This window comes from Thamnophis elegans, chromosome 5 (genome assembly GCF_009769535.1).
Source record: "Thamnophis elegans isolate rThaEle1 chromosome 5, rThaEle1.pri, whole genome shotgun sequence".
Lineage (NCBI taxonomy): Eukaryota > Metazoa > Chordata > Lepidosauria > Squamata > Colubridae > Thamnophis > Thamnophis elegans.
Genome location: NC_045545.1, coordinates 22,442,718 through 22,463,684, shown reverse-complemented (window position 1 = coordinate 22,463,684; position 20,967 = coordinate 22,442,718). Strand labels below are relative to the sequence as shown.

Genomic DNA, 20,967 nt, shown 5'->3' with positions numbered 1-20,967 from the left:
AATGTAAGAATGACCTTGTTCAATGTTCAGTAAAAGATTCGCTTTAAGCATGAGAATATGTGGGCAAACATTAGCCAGGCCATTTAAGCTTTTTAGAAATAATCTTTTGTCAAGCAGTTACCAAACAAGGAAGTTGAGCCATATGAGATGAAGAAGACAAAAGTTGTAATATAAAATTAACCACATACATGCATGCATACAATCTTCGGACTAAGACTGTAACAAACTCCAAAGGTGTTTGGTGGGAAATATGAAAGAGAAAACCAACATTATTAGTAAAGTTGATGTCATTAGCAATTGTACCACTCTTAGGTGATTTCCATGGGAAAGAGAATGTAGGTACCGCTTGATCTCTTTGTGTCGATAATATTTTCCTGGACAAATTTGTGGTCTGTGTGGAAGGTCCTGTTTTATACACAAAGGTGCTTTATAATTAATGCCTCCATCCAAAACAGATCACAAAACAGAAAACATCAGTAATGTGACCCACATATTTCTGTGAAATGCTAAGTTTGACAACAATTTCTCTTTGAGTGATTGTCCTTAATCAGTTAATCAAACTTTCTCATGTGAAACTCATATCTTGTTTTCTTTGTTCATGATCACACAAATCAGATGTCCTGGTTAATCATTTTTACATTTTTTGGGCTCAGTAACATGTAAGAGTCATGTCAATATAGTCCTCACAATAAATAACCTGCATTTGGTGATGAATATTATTTGGAGGAACTTTTTCAGCAATCAACTGAATCATGGCATGTTGTTTAAAGTACACTGCTGAGTAGTCACTGCAGGCTTTCATTTCACAAACAATAGCTACACAATCTTTTCTTGACAACATCCTCTTATCAACTGAAGTGAAAAAAAATAGATACTAAAGAAAATTTAGAGCTTGAAGTGCCTCAGTACTACCATATGTTGACAATTTAAAATACAAGTGGCATTACTTTTAATTCAATGCTTGTGCCTATGTGTACATAAATTGTAACAAAAAAAAGGAATAACCACACACACACAAAGAGAAAAGAGGCAAAAATGAAAAAGCACAAAGCAGTTGTTTAAAAGCACCATAGTATGAGGTTAAAATTAAGTTTATAAAATAATGACCTATTTAAAATCTCAAATTATTCTTAAAATTAATATGTGCTTATGAATAACAAAAGCAATAGCACATAAACATGAGATTAAAAATTAAATGTTGCATGACAAGAAAAAAAATAAATTTTGGATATGATGCAAACTATATATAAACCCTGTCATGTCTAAGACAGATTCTCTGAATTAAATTGTTGATCTTGCTTGCTTTTGGTTTACTTTCACTTGGAAGACCAACATCTCTTGTGGACAAATTCTTAATACCCCTTGGAATAACCAAAACTAATCTGAATCTTGGATATAAACAATTAGAATGATGGATCTAAAATTCAATCTGTCTCAAGGACCTCTTTCATAATCCTACAATCAATTACAATCACAATAGAGCTGGAAGGTACCATGAAGGTCTTCTAGTCCAAATGCCCCCCTCCCCAAAGCAGGAGACCCTATCCCATTTCAAACCAGTGACTGTCCAGTCTCTTCTTAAAAACCTTCTGTGATGAAGCACTCTCAACATTTGACAGCAAGTTGTTCCACTGGTTTATTATCCTCACTGTCAGACAGTTTCTCCTTAATTCCAGGTTGATTAGTTTCTCCTTGATTAGTTTCCATCGTTTCTTGTCCTACCCTCTGGTGTTTTGAAAAATAAGTTGACACCCCCCCCCCAACCTCTCAAATACTGGAATACTATCATGTGCCTCCTAGTCCTTCTTTTTTCTAGACTAGCCAAACCCAAATCCTGCAACTATTCTTCATATGCTTAGTCTCCAGGCTTTTAATCATTGTTGCTCTTCTTTGCACTTTTTCCAAAATCTCAACAACTTTTTTGTAATATAATAACGAAAACTCGATGTAGTATTCCAGGTGTGGCCTTAATAAGGCTTTATAAAGCAGTACTAATACTTCACATGATTTTGATTCTATGCCTGTTTATACAACCAAGGATTGTATTAGCTTTTTTGGCTGCTGCTGTAAACTGCTGGCTCATATTTAAGTGATTGTCCACTAGGACTCCAAGGTCCCTCTCACAGTTACAGTTTTTAAGCCATGTTTCATCTAAACTGTACTTATACCTTTGGTTTATCCTGCCTAAGTGTAAAACCTTGCTTTTCTCTACATTCTTCTCTACAGAATTACTTCTGATAAAGCCAGAATAGAATTCACGTGTACAAGATTTTATGTCTTACACTCAAATGTTGATGAAGGAGAGATATAACATCATCACTTATGTGGAATGTTTGTATGGTTGTTTTATTTCTGTAGTCATATCAGGAGGGGATATTTTACTTCACTGATCTTTCTATCACATCTCATAACCAAACTCTGTGGACTGGTTTGAAACTAACATTATTTTCATTTTATCTGCTGAATTTTCTGAAATTAACAGAAATGTAATCAAGTTTTGTTCATTTGCATTTGCTGTAGAATATCCAGGTTTGATTTTTTACCTTGGTGATGACATGAATTTCCATATAGCATGTGTGTGATTATCACTTTGATACTATTACAAGCAGCCCATATTCCTAATCATTTAATCAAGCTTTTAAATACAGCTTTATGTGGGAAAATAACATTTCAACCTTTCATGTAGTGTTCCCTATAGCAGTGGCCCCCAACCTTTGCGTCTCTGCAGACAAGCAGTGACAGCAGGAGATGGGATGGTTTCGCATGCGTGCCCAATGCTTACGCAAATAAAGGTTCACACACTCATACACCAATTGCACAGCCTGGTTCCCAATGGGTCACGGACTGGTACCGGGCTACAGACCAGGGGTTGGGGATCCCTGCCTTATAGGACAAATAAGTACATTAAAGCAATATGGAAAAGGGAAATATACAAAAATATATTTGAATGTTGGGGGTACTAAACTCCCTTATTTCAAAGGGTATATTCTTAAGAATTATTCAGAACACTGGGAGCTTGAACTGAACTTCCATATGTGACTCATTAATGCAACCAAATTTTGTTTCCAGTTTTACCAGACTGCTGTGTAGAGATTTCTGCTTCAGCCATAAATAATAGAAAACAGCTTTATAGCTGTTATAGTGCATCTGCAACAGGTGTGCTGTGTTCACTTTCCCACATTCTGCAACACTTTTCCCCCATTAAATCTAAAGCATTGCATAATCATAGTAGCTGTCATAACATTAAAATTAGCAAGAAGTGAGGGCAAAAGGCATTTAGTGCATTTGAATATGGAGTGAGTAGAGGCACACAAAAGGAAATCTAATTTCATACAGTGTATAACTAAACGATGGCATTCCCTAACACAAGATGGAGAATTGCCAGCTTGGAAGAAAATTAGACAAATTTATCAAGGACACCCAATCTGTGACTACTTAAGTTATACTCCAGCTACAGTGTCTCTGGCAGCAGTCAGTATATCTTTTGATATACTGATAGTTTGACATAACAGTTACTATAAAATATAATTAGAATTTTCCTGTACCAATTACTCATAAATATCTGGTGGTCCACTGTGGGTTCAGAACATGTGACATTGGTCTGATTGGGCATCATCCTTAAAGATGATATATTTTATTACCAGCTGGAACGTTTCTTTATATAATTCTTGCTGAGCAATTTGATAAGCTCTCTACATAGTCATGATATTTTATTGACTTTACATCAGAAAATGTAGGTTTACCAAGGAGTTCTTGCCTTTAAAATGACAGGCTCTATACTGTTGATCTCAGAGCTTGAAGCAAGATTCCCATCTGTTTATTTTCACAGTGAGTCATTTGTGTTCATTTGTATAAACATACATTTACTACCTATTTAGATTTCTGCAAAGGTGCTGGAGGAGAGTTGAGGGCTAGGAGGCCATAAGCACAAGCCTATTAGCAGCACCCATTGGAGCTGTCAACAAGCAGAACTGGGATGCCCAGAGCTCAACTAATAAGCACCAAAAATGCCAATGGGATTAAATAAGTAATAATGCTGCCATGCTGACTGCACTCTTCCAAATATTTTACGTTGATCATTAATTTGCTTTTGTATTATCTGCTGCTTTGTAACATCAGGCTATGAAAAAAAAAACATCATTTCACATATGAAATGTTCAATCAGTGGTCAACCGGTTCTAGTATCTTGGAAAATACTATAAAGATCACAACTGAGTAGTAACAAAATGTTTTGCATCTAAGCCAGGGATGTCAACCTCATGTCATTACATTGTAATCACGTGATGTATCATGACTTTTCCCCCCTTTGCTAAAACGGGGACGGGGTGGCCAGCATGCGACGCATCCGGCCTCTGGGCCACAAGTTGATCTAACCAGTCCCAATTCTTATCTTTTTATTTCAAGTGGAAGGATTTAGCAGGGTTTTTTAAATTGGTTATGAAGTGGGCTATGTTGGCTAAGATTTTAAAAAAAACCAGAAGCAACAATATTCTTATTAGACTAGCTGAAGGTTTCCAAAATTGTTGCAAGATTTCAAGAACTATTTATCTGATAATTACTATGTGGGGCTGGAAGGAGTAGAAAGGTTAAAGCACGGTGCCAAACTCGCGGCATCATGTTGCTGTCATGTAACGTTTCACGTTTTCCTCATTTGCGGAGCTGGGTGGGTGTGGCCTGAGTGTGACTCATCCAGCCCACAGACCATCAGTTTGATGCCCCGGGTTAAAGGAAGAATGTTCCTGGTGTGTAGGTCCTGAAAAAACAAAGATTTTTTGAAATTGAAAAGCTGGCAATGCAAGGCAACTTTTTGTTGGTCTGAAGGCAAGACTAATCCAGACCATTTTTTTAAAGCATGCTTTATAAAGCACAAAGCAAGTCTCCAAGTCACACCTTTGCTGTGTAATTATGTATGGAATTTCCATGACCAAATCACAACCCGGCTCGATGTCATGCACTCAAAGCCACAGCACTAACGCTAGTTTCTGAGCAGTGTTTCTAAGAGCAGGTGCATGGTAAACAGTCCTACTGACTTTCCAAAATACACCAGAACATTCATTGTGAAAACAATTTGGCTGATTTTCTACCTAAAGGATAATACAGGGATTGCTATTTTGTTGTTTCAATTGTTTCAACAAAAGTCAAAATTAGATTTAGGAGGAGAAAAGGGTGGATAAAATATCCAGATCCAGCAATGAAAAAAAAAGTCAATTCATTTCTAATATATCCCAGAGTTCAAACGTGAAATCCTGGCTTATCTACCATAAACTACATAACATTTACTGAAAAACAAAAGTGAGAGTTGGACTGAAAGATGAGCAAAAATAAAACCAGTCTCAGTAATATAGCACTATTAATATAGCAATAGCAGTAGACTTATATACCACTTCATAGGGCTTTCAGCCCTCTCTAAGCGGTTTACAGAGAGTCAGCATATTGCCCCCAACAATCTGGGTCCTCATTTTACCCACCTCGGAAGGATGGAAGGCTGAGTCAACCCTGAGCCGGTGAGATTTGAACCGCTGAACTGCTGATCTAGCAGTAGCCTGCAGTGCTGCATTTAACCACTACGCCACCTCGGCTCTTTCCTTGCAGGGAAGCCAATCTTATGAGGTAGACCTTGGATTTTCGTTGTGTGACTGTGTTTATTAGCCATTGATTCTGAGGTGACTGGGATTGTGATCTAAGAGGTACAAATCTGTTTGTACACAATATTTGTAGATGACAGGATTTTTAAGCATTTATTGACTTTCTGGCAGCCAGAACATTGCCTTCAGTTTCAAAACAGGGCATATATTTTAGAGTGTGTGAAAGGAAGTGTGCTTTTGTGAAAGGAAGAGGTGTACATTGTTACGTGTTATGCACACACATGCCTATTCTGCCTTGAATTGTAGTAGAAAGCTCTAATTTGTGACCAGTTCCTTTTCACATCGACAATTCATTGCATGGAAGCTATCATTGCACGTAAGAAACACACTGTTGAAGTAGCATAAGCTCATAGAATGTTGCAGTCTGGAAAAAGACAAAAAAAGAAGGTATATTTCAGTTATTTAAATACTCTCTCCTGAAAGCAAAGGATCTTTCAAATTCCATTCTTCAGATGGACTCTGAATTAAATACTTCCCGTAGGTAACTACCACAATTCATCATAGCTTGCTGGTCGATCTTTAAACCAAATCGGATCTTTAAAAATCAGCTACATTTTTACTCCCTTTGTGTTCATCCTTGTTATATTGCATCTGTTTAAAAAAAAAAGGAAAGGAAAGGAAAAGAATAGGCCTGGTCAGGCAAACAAAGATTCAATTTTTTCAAGCAGAACCAAGTAAAATTCTCCTGCAATTTGTTCAAGTGTTTATTAATAGGAAAATCAAATAATAATCAAATATTTGGTGGCTTCATCAAACATGGATACCTTTATAACAGCATTTTAATGACTATGTTTTTGGACAGCTATTAACATTTCCTTTACAATTAAATGAGAATTTTGTTGCCCTTTATTCCGTACAACCTTTTAAAAAGACTGAATGATGCTGCCATCTACTGGAAAGTTCTACTGTAAATTTATTATTCAAAGATTAAAAATACAGGAGTGCATTCTTTTATATCACATCACATATGTATTTAAATAAAAACATAGTATATAATAATACTGAATCTAAAAAAAATAGGATTGGTCCTAAAATCTCATTGAAAGTGATGTTCAAAGCAAAATGAAGAGATTCGTTTTCAGATGAAATATCAGAGGAATGTCAAAAAGAGACTAAAGACTTTGGTGCTTTGAGGTGAAATTGGAGATTCCTTTTCAAGCAAAATGCCTGTTTGAACTCTGAAGGTAGCAATAGATATTTATAGTTCAATTGCTTGTATGTCTACTCTAAAGTAAATGGAGTTCAATAGGACTGCTTACCGACCATTACTGTTAGATTTCATGACTACTGACAACACCCTGAGGGATTTGGGATTCACTACCTGGAACAAGGAATGAAATTTACATTGGAAATAAATGCAAATATCTGTGAAAAGTATAGGTCCTTCACATACATGGTGAAATTCTTAGCTTGCATAATATACCATTGTTGATCTCATCAAGAACACTTTATAGGGTAAACATAGCAGGCAATATTCGTTTTCTTTCTTTTCTTTTAGCTGGGCTGCTTAACTGAATAAAGCTCACATTTCTGTGTCAATCGGGAATTGATTCTGAATGAATCAAATCAGCCAACATGCCCACTGTCGGCATATTTTCATGATAATTTAGAAATCTCTCAGGGGACTGATAACACAAAGGAGATATTCTCACATCGCCTGTGTTTTTTTAGAGAAGAAAGAAGGGGCAAAAAGAATACAATGGATTTCAGACATGACAGTAATCATCAGGCTTGACTGAAGTAAATATGATGGGGCTTACATTGTTTGCCATATAATCTCCTCCTCCTTCTCCTCTTAAATGTATCATTAGGATCCAGTGATGTGCGGTGAGGTTTATGGTTGGTGAGGCAGTCAGCTCCCCCAACATCCCACTGTCTACAGTGCTTTCTTTCTTTTGCCCGCCTGAGCTCTGACAGGCGGGCGAAAGAAAGAAAGCGCTTTAGACAGCCTGAGCATTTTCTCCTCTCCCCCGGCACCCCACTGTCTAAAGCACTTTCTTTCTTTTGGCCGCCTGAACTCTGACAGGTGGGCGAAAGAAAGAAAGCGCTTTAGACTGCTGCCGCTTTCTTTCCCCCGCCTGAGCTGGCAGGCTGTCGCTTTCTTTCCCCCGCCTCTTTGTCCGCAGCAGCACGCCAGCAGAGGTGGGTCTGTTGCCCGCCTCTGCTGGCGGGCTGCCGCTTTCTTTTGCCCACCTCTGTGTCCGCAGCAGCCGCGGACACAGAGGCGGGCAAAAGAAAGCAGTAGCCCCCCAGCTTGCCCTCCTATGCTGGCGGGCTGCCACTTTCACCCACCTGTCAGAGCTCAAGCAGGCGAAAGAAAGAAAGCGCTTTAGACAGTGGGGTGTCGGAGGAGAGGAGAGAATGCCTGAGCAGACACAGAGGCGGGCAAAAGAAAGCGGCAGCCTGCCAGCTCAGGCGGGCGAAAGAAAGTGGCAGCCCACCAGCAGAGGCGGGCAAAAGACCCGCCTCTGCTGGCAGGCTGCCGTGGACGCAGAGGCAGGCAAAAGAAAGTCTCTTTCGCCTGCCTGAGTTGGCGGGCTGCCCTCCCTGCCTCTCCTATCTCCTTCCCTCTCTTCACTCAAACAAACCCTCTCTCAAATTGAGAGAGTTTGTTTGAGTGAAGAAACAAAGAAACACACACACACACACACACACACACACACACAAAGTTGTACCAGGAGGATTAATTTTGAATTCCTCCCCTTCCCTCCGACCCACACCTACCTTTTCCAGCTGTTTCACAGAGGATTTCAACTCTGCTCTTGCCTGCCATCATGAAAATGTAAAAATGTAAAAGGAAAAAGGCAAGAGCTGAGGTCAGGCTTGGCTGGTTGCTGCCAGAGTCGCCATGGATGACTCTGCTTAAATGTTTTAAAAAGCCTCTAAAAATGGCCTCTACAGGAGGAGGCAAGAGAATCACGTGCCTCATCTACATCATGAATTTTTTGGCTTTTAACCCTTGCTTAACTCTGCTCAAGTGATCATAAAGTCAGACTAGGCACGTGGTTCTCCTGCCTCCTCCTGTAAAGGGCGGTTTTTTAGAGGCTTTTTTAAACAGTTAAGCACTAAGCAGAATCATCCACTGTGACTCTGGCAGCAACTAACTCAGCCTTTTTCTCTTTACATTTTTTTTCTTTTCATGATGACAGTGGTGAGGCTCTGCCTCCCCTGCCTCCCCTGACTGCACATCACTGTTAGGATCATTAGCTGGCTATATGCATCATTAAATTACAATTCCTTCATAATTTTTCCTTTAAAAATACTACAGTGAAATGGCAGTTATTCCCAAAACAAACATATGGCTATTGTTGTTAGCTTCTGTGGACCACTGAATCCAAAGGCTAAAATTGTCTGTGCGGGAGTAAACCTTTATGTAAAATATGTGAGAGATCCTTTTCTTCAGTCAAAGATGTAGCACTTTACCAAAATAAATTTCACCACAGCTACTATCTTGTATGGAAATAACTAACTCTTCATTATATACTTAGCCTATAATGTACACTTCCTCAACATATAATTTACATATATTACAATCAGAGGTGGTATTCAGCTGGTTCAGACCGGTTCACCTGAACCATTAGTGGAAATTGTGGGTGGCCATCCGTCCCGGCTCTATGCCATCCTATTTAGGCACATATTTGAGACCGGGCATATGCGCAGAAGGCATGCACACGAGCAAAGTGCATGTGCAGAAGGCTGGGTGCATGTGTGGAAGGGGCGAACCAGTGGTAACAAAAAGTGAAACTCACCTCTGATTATAATATATAATGTTAACTATTTAACTATAAAAGCGACAAATTTTTTTTTTGTATTTTTGCTGAAATAGTGAAACATATAGTAAAGGTTTGAATTATGGAATGTTTTACATGAATTTGGAAAAAAAGACTGGTAGTTCCAGTGTCGCTGCTGACATGAGAATAAACAGCATGCTTAGCAATTGGTCAACTTTCAGCAAGGAGTAAAACAAGACTGTTTCATGTCCTCTTGGTTTTTAATGAATTGATGGATAAATACATAAGGGATATTTATATCGAGATATGTTTATTATTATAGGTGTGATGCCTGGGGATATAAAAAGTGGATGTAGTTCCATATACAATGATTTTTTTTGTTACTGGCTGATATACAGTATACAGAGAGAGTATAACTGATAACTAAATTGCCAAATAAATATATGAAAACTGATGTGCTGTCAAGAGGAAGGGAAGACTATGGAAATTATGATTGGATGAAGACAGAAAGAGGGGAGGAGTTTAAATAAAAGGCTGTTATGGAGCCTGGTGAAAACAAGGATGAGTTATAAGGAACAAAAAGAATATAGAAGTATAATGGGTGATATTTGCATGGTTCTATATTTCTTATAGTTCTAATATATTTGTCTTACTAATTCATACTTTTATGTCCTTTGCATAAAGTTGCTTACCCCAAAAGGCAATGGATGATCTTACATAAAAAGCCATACTGTATTTGAAAATTACTATCAACTGTATATATAATTATGGGAAAATAAAACATCAAAAGGATATTCTTTTAAATATAATTACTAGAAAATTAATACATTAAGCAGAAATAATGGACAAGGAATGGTAAAAGCAGCAAAGCATCCATCCTGTTCAAAAGTGAAGAAGAATGGTGTACATCTAGTTAAATGAAGAAATGTTGATTGATTTGCATGCCACTACAAATGGTAAGAATAGTTCATAATCAGATCTACTAGTAGGCCTACTCCATCATTCTTGCTCTTTAAGTTTTCTAAACTGAAAATCAGTAGGAAATAGTTCAGCAGTTAACCATCAAATTTCTAAATATGATCTTGGGGATTCAGAGATGGTTGAAGGCTAAGCTGCAACAGCCCATAAACGGTGCATTGTCCATCCTTACCTTAAGAATGTGAGGGGCACAATGGCTTAGCAATTAAAGACCCTGAACTTGTTGGCTGGAAAGTTGAAAGCCCAGGTTTGAGACCTGAGCACCATGTGATGGTGTGAGCTCCCATTACTTGCCATTGCTTCTGCCAACCAGTTAAAAAGCATGCAACTGTGAGCAGATAGATAGGTATCACTTTGATTGGAGGGAAGTTAACAGCATTCCATGTACCCTGGCATATAATCATGCTGGCTACATGGTGAAGAACATCTCTTTGGACACGTTTGGACAAGGCTGGCTCTCTTGGCTAAGAAACAGAGATGAGTACCACCCACTAGAGTCACACATGACTGGATAGGGGAAACTTTTACCTTTCTCTTAAGAATAGTATCCAAGAAATCTCTGGGAAGCAGAAACTAGTCACGTAATTAAACACTAGATGAAACAAAACCTGCTGTTCGGTAGATTTCATACCATAAATAATTGTTTGTTAACCATTTGACATCTAACTCTGTTTCCTTAGAGAAACTATAATAGGATAGGATAGGATAGAATAGAATAGGATATGATAAGACAGGACAAGGCAGGATAAATCACTGTCCATTTTGAATACAAATATTTCAATAGATAAGACATATGTAAAAGTGCTGAGTGCCAAAAGTGCCTTAAGGAAAGAGAAGGCATAAGTCTCCTGATAAACATAAGCAACCGAAGCTATCAAACATAGATGATTGACTGATAAGCAAAACCATGAGCAGGGCTTGAAAGTTAAAATCCATGGTTTGTCTGATGGCCAACATGGTATAATATAGTAAGCAATTTTATTATTTATCTAGCAGCTAATTGTCTTTCGAGTCTGAAATAATACCAAGTTAGGATATAACCTCTGTTATTTCTCCTGACTCAACATGTCCTATCCTATCCTTCTAATTTAACCTTTCTCAATATTACACTCCTTTCTTAGTCCTCACCAACAGAGAGATATTTTTGCCAAAATCAACAACAAAGAATAATGATCTGGTTCTTTGTTGCAGTTTCAGCTAGGACAGGTGTTGGCAAGACAACAACAAATGATTCTCTACCTCACAGAACCATTTAACTTCCAGATAAGCAAGATTAATGAGGGAATGAAAGTATTGTAGAAATGAAACTAATTAAAAAGCTTCTGCTGGCCGATTGTGAAACAAAACAAATGATAAGCAATCTCCTTTGTTCTGAATTCTTGTAACAGTTAACAAAAAGTGTTCATTATTACCGGAGAAACCAGCCTGCTCGGCGCCATTTTAAAAGCCTCTAAGTAAATAGTTTTCGGAGGAGAAAAAGAAAAGAAGCTAAAATCTTGATAAACAATTATTGCCCACGTAATACGAATCCAGCTCGTGATAAGATTAAATCAATCAAAACTTTGAACTGAGTGGGAGAGACCTACTTTGTCCCGCACAAGGCAGTTTGAAGTTCCCAGCACGGACAGCCGTTCTGCCTTGGGCTAGCCCCCCTCTCCCTGCAAGCACAAAAGCTGCAAAAATCGAAGAGCATTTGCCAGCAAAACAATTTCTTCTTTCCTTCTTGCCTGAAGGATAAGAAAACCTGATAAGACGTCAGATGGAAGATCCTCTAAACAGGTACGTAGCCAGGAATTCGGAGGCAGCTGATTTTTTGCTGCCACCGCAGCAGGCTCCACCCAGGAAGTCCTTAGAGAGTTGATATTAACTGCACTGCCTGGTGTGACCTCTCCAGCAGATCTTCCAGATGACACAAAAGAAATATGCTTACAAAAATGTATTCACTTTTGCATTGTGAAAAAATTGTGAACAAAATGCGAGCAACATTTCAATATATTAAGCCTACAGAGGACTAAGCTTTAATATCCTACTTTCTCTATGGAACAAACTATTGCTTCCTCACAGTATGCATGCATGCATGCATGCATGCATGCATGGATGTATGTATATATGTATACATGTATGTATGTATAGGGGGAAATGACCTTAAAAATAAACAGTATAGAATGCATTTCCATATACAGTACTGTTACAGAGCCTAAATTCAGTTCAAGGGATTATATGGGTTTAGAAAAGAAACATAATATATAATAAGAAAAATTGGCAGAAAAAAATGAGCCTAGAAGAGAATCTCAAAAAGTGATGCTTAGGTTGGCTAATATAAATGTAGTTGGTGAAACAAATTTGCAAAACAAGAACGATATTGTTACTAGTAATCAATCCTCACTACTGTGTCTGTGTGTTTAGAATCTTAAACCTAAACAACAACCTCAAACTGAGCTGCACAAGAATATGATATTTTATGATATAAAACAGACAACCAACTATAAAGAAATTGCTTTTTTTTTACTTGTTCTTTTTAATAAAAGCAATCATTAACGCATGAATGGTGTAAAATGTAGCCTTTTCCCAGCTCTCTATAACACCATTCTATGCATCCCATATGGATGCACAAGGCAAAATAATAATTAAAAGATCTCATCGTGCCGATGGCAGTACATCTAAATTGTGAAAAGAGTTCTGTATAGAAAATGACACAATAAAAAAAATGGAGATCTTTAAATGGTTGTACAAAATTAAAAATATGTTGATGACTAAATTAGGAGAAGCAAGGAAACACCTCACATCTCTCCTAGCAATTGCTTGAGTTTTCCATTCCTGTCCATGACACACATGGAGAAATATATATACAATGAATTAAAGTAGAATCAACGAGAAACATAATTAATTACACATAGGAAAGCAGCTAATGAAACTAATCAAAGTACACAGCGTGTTAATGAAAGTTAGCAGCTGGGACCAAATTATTGCATTAGGCATAGCCAGAGAGCAACTGAAAATACATTCTATCCAGAGCTAATAGCTTATAGCATTGTTCTATATACAGTTACGAAGGAATCACTGAGGCAAAGCTCCAGCAGTCCTGCCTGCAATAAGTATAGTTAACATGTTTAATTGTACTCATGCTACTTGGCTGCATTATCAACCAATGATTTTTTTCCTCAATTATTTTTATATGGCATTGAATAATTTAATTTTAAAGCTAAATTCAGAGGTAATTGTAATGCGTGCTTGAAATATTTGCTACTTAAAAGTCAACATTTGCTAACAATTAGCACAACGGGTATACAGCTGTGTTTTCTTCATTTGGAAATGCGGAAATATTAGAATTTATGTATTATATTTAATCATAAGCTTTTTTCGGAGTTTTGTCAAAATCAGGATTAGAAGAAACATATACAAGGTTAGTTAGAAGTTGTTTCATTTTTTAAAATCTGAAACATTTAAACGACATGTCAAAATTAGGTTTATGCTCACTTTCCATATTTTTCCTTACCTTCTTAACTATCGTAACTCTGCAACAGGCTTTGCAGTGCTCGAACTGCCAATGACTGGTAATGAATACAATATTTTTACATGAGGTTCCTTCACGGCTTTAAATTTTGCTTTGGATTGTTCAAATCTCTCCTTTGCTATTACCTGCGTCACATATTTCCTAAACATTTTCTCTTTTATATTTTGTTTTTGTAACATATGTTGCCTGGGGAAGAGAAATGGAAAATAATTCATAATTTTCACTTGTTCTAACTCAGATATTGAAAACTCTCCCTTCTATTGTTGTCTCTACTGGGCTTAGAGTGGTGTGGTGGCCTAGAGGTGAAGACACTCACCTCCCACTCAGAAGGTTGAGAGAGTTCAATTCTAGCCAGTGGCAGATGTTTCTCTATTAGAGTGCAAAGAATAAATATCTGCTGCGAACTCTGCGTAGGTATCAGGAAGGGCATCTGGCCAGTAAACACTCAGCTCCATCCAGTCACCCCGATAAAAGGGATTACAAACTCGTAAAAAGAAAAAAAAACTAGCCTTGTTATGGTCTTGTTTTACTTTCCATTTTAATAAATCAATTATGTCACCGTTTTAATGACATAAATGGAAGCCGCAAGACCACAAATGTATTTTATAAATTATCATGCTGGTTATAGAACAGTTCTAAAATATATGTAACTATAAACAAGCAAAGATTATTCATCGGGATACTAATAAAATATTAAATATATTGTGATATTCAATATCTCCAGTCAGAAACAATGGATACCATACATTGATATATTATTAAAATTATCTAATATATATAATTATAGATGTTTAATGAATGGAGAATGTAATATTAACTACTGTTTTCTAAGAATTCTTTAGAAATGCAATTTTTCCTATTTAGATTCTTGTTCAAATTTAGGATACTTTATTGTTAACAGTGATTTGATTTATTATATCCCCTTCTCCTTTTCCAGGCATTGGGATAGGGCAATGCCATGGTGGGATGAGAATGTGGATTAATTAAAGAAGTGCAGCTATACACCAGATTTTTTTGGATTTTATTACTGTTGGTTTTCTAGTGTTTTTCCATGATTTTATTAGTTGTATATTACCCATAGTTGTTTTGAGATGGGAGACTATAAAATGTGACAAATAAATAAATATTATTAGATTTATAGATTGCCTTTATTTTATACAACTCTAGGCAGTGTTAAATATATTTAATATTTTACAATGTATGGTTGGGTTATTTTTGGTAGTATTTTATGTATTGTTTATACTTGTATTTGAAGTATTCAGAATGCTATTAAAGAAACAATAAACAAATAATCAGGGAATATATAATGCTATAACATTTTACATATGGGATATATTATATTCCATCCAAAAGGAAGCTGTTTATGGCTTAATGTGTGAATCCAGCCACAATGTTACATGTTGGAAAACTACCTGTTTATAGGCTGTGATTATACATAATCCTCAACTTACAACCACAATTGGGACTGATAATTCTGTTGTTAAACAAAGCAGTCATTCAGTGAGTTATTTTTGCCATCATTGTTAAACAAATCCCCATGGCTGTTAAGTGTTAACAACTGTTAGGCAAATCTGTTTCCCCCATTAACTTAGCTTGTTGGAAGCCTGGTGGGAAGATGTAGATGTAGATGTAGATAAATTTATTTATAGGCCGCCCTTTTCCCTGAGGAGACTCAGGACGGCTTACAACGTATAGGGAAGGGAGTACACACAATAACATATAAAAACAGTACATAATTAAAAATAGAAGCAACATTCATTCATCATTCGAGAGGGGACGGATTATAATCTTTAACCCCAGGCCTGACGGGATAGCCAGATCTTGAGGGCTGTGCGGAAGGTCTGGAGGGTGGTGAGGGTACGAATCTCCACAAGGAGATCGTTCCAAAGGGTCGGAGCTACTACTGAAAAGGCTCTCCTCCGCGTAGTTGCCAGTCGACACTGACTGGCGGATGGAACTCGGAGGAGGCCTAATCTGTGTGATCTAATAGGTCGCAAGGAGGTAATTGGCAGGAGGCGGTCTCTCAAGTACCCAGATCCACTACCATGGAGGGCTTTATGGGTGGTAAGTAGCACCTTGAAGCGCACCCGGAGATCAACAGGTAGCCAGCGCAGCTCGCGGAGGATAGGTGTTATGTGGGCGAACCGAGGTGCACCCACTATCACTCGCGCGGCCGCATTCTGTACTAGCTGAAGTCGCCGAATGCTCTTCAAGGGCAGCCCCATGTAGAGCACGTTGCAGTATTCCAGCCTAGAGGTCACAAGGGCACGAGTGACTGTTGTGAGAGTCTCCCGGTTCAGGTAGGGTCGCAACTGGCGCACCAGGCGAACCTGGGCAAATGCCCCCCTGGTCACAGCCGACAGATGATGATCAAAGGTCAGCTGTGGGTCCAGGAGGACTCCCAAGTTGCAAACCCTGTCTGAGGGGTATAATATTTGGCCCCCCAGCCTGAGTGATGGAACACTAGCCAAATTATTGGGAGGGAAACACAACAGCCACTCGGTCTTTTCCGGGTTGAGTACAAGCTTGTTAGCCCTCATCCAGTCCCTAACGGCTTCAAGACCCCGGTTCATCACGTCCACCGCTTCATTGAGTTGGCATGGGGCGGACAGATACAACTGGGTATCGTCCGCGTATTGGTGGTATCTTATCCCATGCCTCCGAATGATCTCGCCCAGCGGTTTCATGTAGGTGTTAAATAGTAGGGGGGACAAGACCGACCCCTGCGGCACCCCATATGTTAGGGGCCTAGGGGTCGATCTCTGCCCCCCAATCAACACCGACTGCGACCTGTCCGAGAGGTAGGAGGAGAACCACTGCAAAACAGTGCCTCCCACCCCCACCTCCCGCAGTCGTCACAGAAGGATACCATGGTCGATGGTATCGAAAGCCGCCGAGAGGTCAAGGAGAACCAAGATGGAGGCATGGCCTCCATCCCTGGCTCTCCAGAGATCATCGTTCAATGCGACCAAAGCGGTTTCTGTGCTGTAACCAGGCCTGAAGCCGGACTGGAATGGGTCAAGGTAACTGGCTTCCTCCAAGGACCGCTGGAGCTGGGAGGCCACCACCTTCTCAACAACTTTCCCAACAAAGGGGAGGTTGGAGACTGGACGATAATTGTTAAGAACGGCTGGATCCAGAGATGGTTTCTTCAGGAGGGGTCTCACCACCGCCGCTTTAAGTGCGGAGGGGAAGATCCCCTCCCGAAGGGAGGCGGTAACAACCGCCTGGATCCAGCCCCGTGTTACCTCTCCGCTGTTGGCAACCAGCCAGGAGGGACACGGGTCCAGTACACAAGTGGAGGCACTCACAGCTCTCATGGCCTTGTCCACGTCCCCAGGGGCAACATCCTGAAACTCAACCCAGCGATGGTCTGCCAAATTGTCCTCCTGTGCCTCGGCTGGATCTGCAAAGGTGGAGTCCAAATCCGACCAAAACCGAGCAACTTTGTCCGCTAAGAACTGGACATAGTCTTCAGCCCTACCCTGCAAGGGGTCCCCCGTATCCCTCCTATTTAGGAGGGAACGGGTTATCCTAAACAGGGCGGCTGGGCGAGACTCAGCGGACGCAACCAAGGTGGCAATATACGATCTTTTTGCTGTCCTAAGTACTGATGTACTCCTTGGTGCAAGTTGTTAAGAGTGCTCGGCTCGATTCAGATTTATCGGACCTCCATAGGTGCTCTAGGCGTCTCCTCCGGCGCTTCCTCTCCCGGAGCTCCTCGGTAAACCAAGGGGGCCTCCGGGATCCGCCACCTCGGAGCGGCCGTAGTGGCGCAATCCGGTCAAGGGACTCCGATGCTGCCGAGTGCCAGGCAGCAACCAGAGTCTCCACCGGACTGTGGGCGAGAGTGTCAGGAATAACCCCAAGCTCCGTCTGGAACCTTAACGGCTCCATAAGTCGCCTGGGGCGGAACCACCTGGTCGGTTCCTCCTCCCTACAGTGGGGGTTTGGTCTCCGGAAGTCGAGCCTCAGTAGGCAGTGGTCTGACCACGACAGGGGTATGATCTCATTACCCCTCAGACCAAGATCACAAGTCCACTGCTCCGAGAGGAATACGAGGTCAAGCATGTGACCCGCTGAGTGGGTTGGGCCCCGAATTACCTGGGTCAAGCCCATGGCTGTCATGGAAGCCATGAACTCCTGCTCCCCGTCAGAGTGTTCACTGAGCGAAGGCAAATTGAAATCCCCCAGCACCATAAGCCTGGGGAACTCAATTGCTAGAGGTCACAAATGCAACCCCTTGATGCCAGGAAGCTGTAACCATTGTAAATACATGCTAGTTGCCAAGCACTCAAATTTGGATCACATGACCAGAAGGATGCTACAACAGTGTTAGGATGTAAGTCGCTTTTTTCAGTGCCATTATAACTTTGAATGGTTTCTAAATCGATGGTTATAAGTTGAGGACTATCTGTATATGCACACACAGGCATGGGTTGATCTGTGAGGGGAGAGATGTCAGATGTTGATATGACCATGAAATCAAAGTCTTAACACTTTTTTTACACGCATCATGACTTGCCCTCATGATTTTCTGTCCCGCTAGCCAAAGATGACTTTGGGTTAACCAAAAATAAATAAATAAAATTCTTTGCTCTTCAAAAGGAAGCTGTTCTGGCTTTCATTCTTTCCCTTAATTTTTCCATAATATCCCCTCTTTCTATATGAGCCACAGTCCCCTCTATTCAAACAGGTCAGCAGGAAGCATTTTCAAAGACTTCTGCAGATTAGTCAAGAAGGGAGATGCTAATCTGAATCCAAACCATATTCTGAGTGAGGAAATATATCAGTCAAAATTGAAAATTAATGTCTCGTTCCTCTCATTCCAATTGCTTTCTCTTTTTTTAAAAAAAATCCTATGTAATTAACTATGTAAAACTAATAATTTTCAGTTAATTAAATTCACTTTTACAGTCTTTGTTAGATTTTTATGCATCAAGTGTTTCATTAACTTCTTTTTGTAAAAGTAACAATAAATGTTGGCAAGAATAGACATTAATTTAATTAATTTCCTACAAAACACAACTAACAAATAAAGACTTTTAACTAACATACATTTTTTCTGCTGTATCAAATAAGCCAATGGAGAGGATAATAGAGGAAAAAAAAGAATGACAGTTCATATTACATTTTAGCAAAAAATTATTCACTGACTTAATCAAGCAGAAGAAAATCTGCTCAAAAACAACAGAGTTGCTCACATGTTTCTAATGTCATAATTTTAAAACAGTGAGATTGTTCAGGTGTAAATGGGCTTAATTTCATATTCAAAATCCGTTTGTTATTGGGGTATTTTTATAAACTGAAATTTAACTAATTCTGTGGCCTGTGTTTCAATTTGTGGTTGGGTAAGGGAAATCCTTTGACACCTCCTTTGATAAACAAGGAATTAAGAGAAAATATTTTTTTAAAATTGAAATATCACTCATAAAAATGAGCTATTCCCTTTATTTTTGTTTCTTGGTTTTATATGTTATTTATTTTTTGTTTACTGATTTTTTATTTACAGTTGCCCCAGTTATTTTTGGCTAAAATATAGATTTACAAAACTCTAACTCAGTTATACTATGGACTTGTCTTATTTTACATAAATAATGTATTTTATACCATTTTTAAAATAAATACACCAGTCATAAAAAGAAGACAACTCATTCATTCCACCCCACCCCACCCCACCCCCAAACATACACAAAGACAATGAAAAAAACCAGCTAAATTACAGATTTCAATAGCAGCTTAAATTTTAATATTTTACTAATCCCGCTTAAGGATCTAATTTTTAAATAAATCATTTTAAATAAAATAAGAATGGTTTGCAGTCCTCCACAAATATTTCATTCTATAAGGATAATCCACTGTCTTACCTAGCTTTTGAAGCAAGCATAATTAGAGCTTCCTGATAAAATTAGCATCAAGCAATATTTTGCATCAGTAACTTTATTTTCATAAGAAAGTATATCGAACCCATGAAATACACCAATAAGGCACAATGCTGGGTGAATAGGTAATTCCTATATTAAACATTATTGTTTAACTAACTTAATTACTTCATTACTAATTAGTCACCTGTATTACCAAAATAATACAATAAGCATTTAAAAGGAAAATGGAATTACAATTAAAAACAGAACACTCTCCTCAGTCTCCAAGTCCAAAAGCATGTTAAGTTGAAATATGGGCTTTTGCACACCTTGCCTTTGTTTTCCTACATACAACTAAAGATTGTTTATTGAATTGAATAGGAAACAATAACATGAAAATACTATTGCTAAGGATTACTCTTTCTGTCCTAAGATATTACTGGGAGCAGTTTGTCTAGGAGGATAAACATTTCTCAAAGAATATTTTAAGTATAAGCTCTATGGATATCTTTGGGCCTTTCCCAAAGTCGCAGTGCTAATTACTCGCCCTTGTTATTCCTATCAGCCCTCTCCAACCTGCCTTTGTAGTCAATCACTGTTAATCACCTAACTTTTCTCCATCAAAAAGCCTAGCAGATTTCACACATTTTGGACTCCTTATGGGTAGTGTCAGAATAACAGGGACACTCTATTTTAAGATTGGTACAACTACTCATAACTTAAAATTGGTAGAGCTACTCATAACTTAAGCCCATTTCACTTGTAAGCTAAGACCTAGATGATAGCAACATCAGTGGGAAGTGGTAGAAAAACAAATGTTTCCAGGTTATGTTTTTTGCTGTCCATGCCAATAAAAGAAAATTGGGGGGACGGGGACGACAAAACATGCTTTGGGACACAAACTTTGGCCTTTAGCTACATGCATGAGATGTCCAAATGCATATGTAAAAATGTAGAGAGCTTTGTTGTGACATCTTGAATACATTTGCTGCAGGTGCAGGGCCACTTTTAGGTGAAAGTAGGGACATTTAATTTCTTTTTATGGTTTCAGAGAGAAAGCTGTTCACCTATATGAAAAAATAAAGCTAATAGCAATAATATGAATTACAAAAACATTTCTTATACATTATTTCCATTTATTATATTTATCATTATTTCCCAAAAGCTCAATGAAACAGGAAATGTTTTGAATTCACAGGATCAGTTCCTGGCCTGTGAATCTTTCCCTTTCCCTC

General features: G+C 38.8%; 1 protein-coding gene across 1 annotated transcript in view; it reads right to left on the bottom strand.

Moving 5' to 3' along the window:
• Positions 1-5,578: 5,578 nt before the first annotated feature.
• The window catches only part of LRRIQ3 (leucine rich repeats and IQ motif containing 3), a 63,850-nt gene continuing 48,461 nt past the window's right edge, over positions 5,579-20,967 (bottom strand). The window contains exons 8-9 of the mRNA XM_032217238.1: positions 13,851-14,054; positions 5,579-6,236 (exon numbers count right to left, since the gene is read on the bottom strand). Of these exons, the coding sequence (XP_032073129.1) occupies positions 13,859-14,054 (196 nt within the window). The 3' untranslated portion in view covers positions 5,579-6,236; positions 13,851-13,858. The remainder of the gene's footprint in view (positions 6,237-13,850; positions 14,055-20,967) is intronic.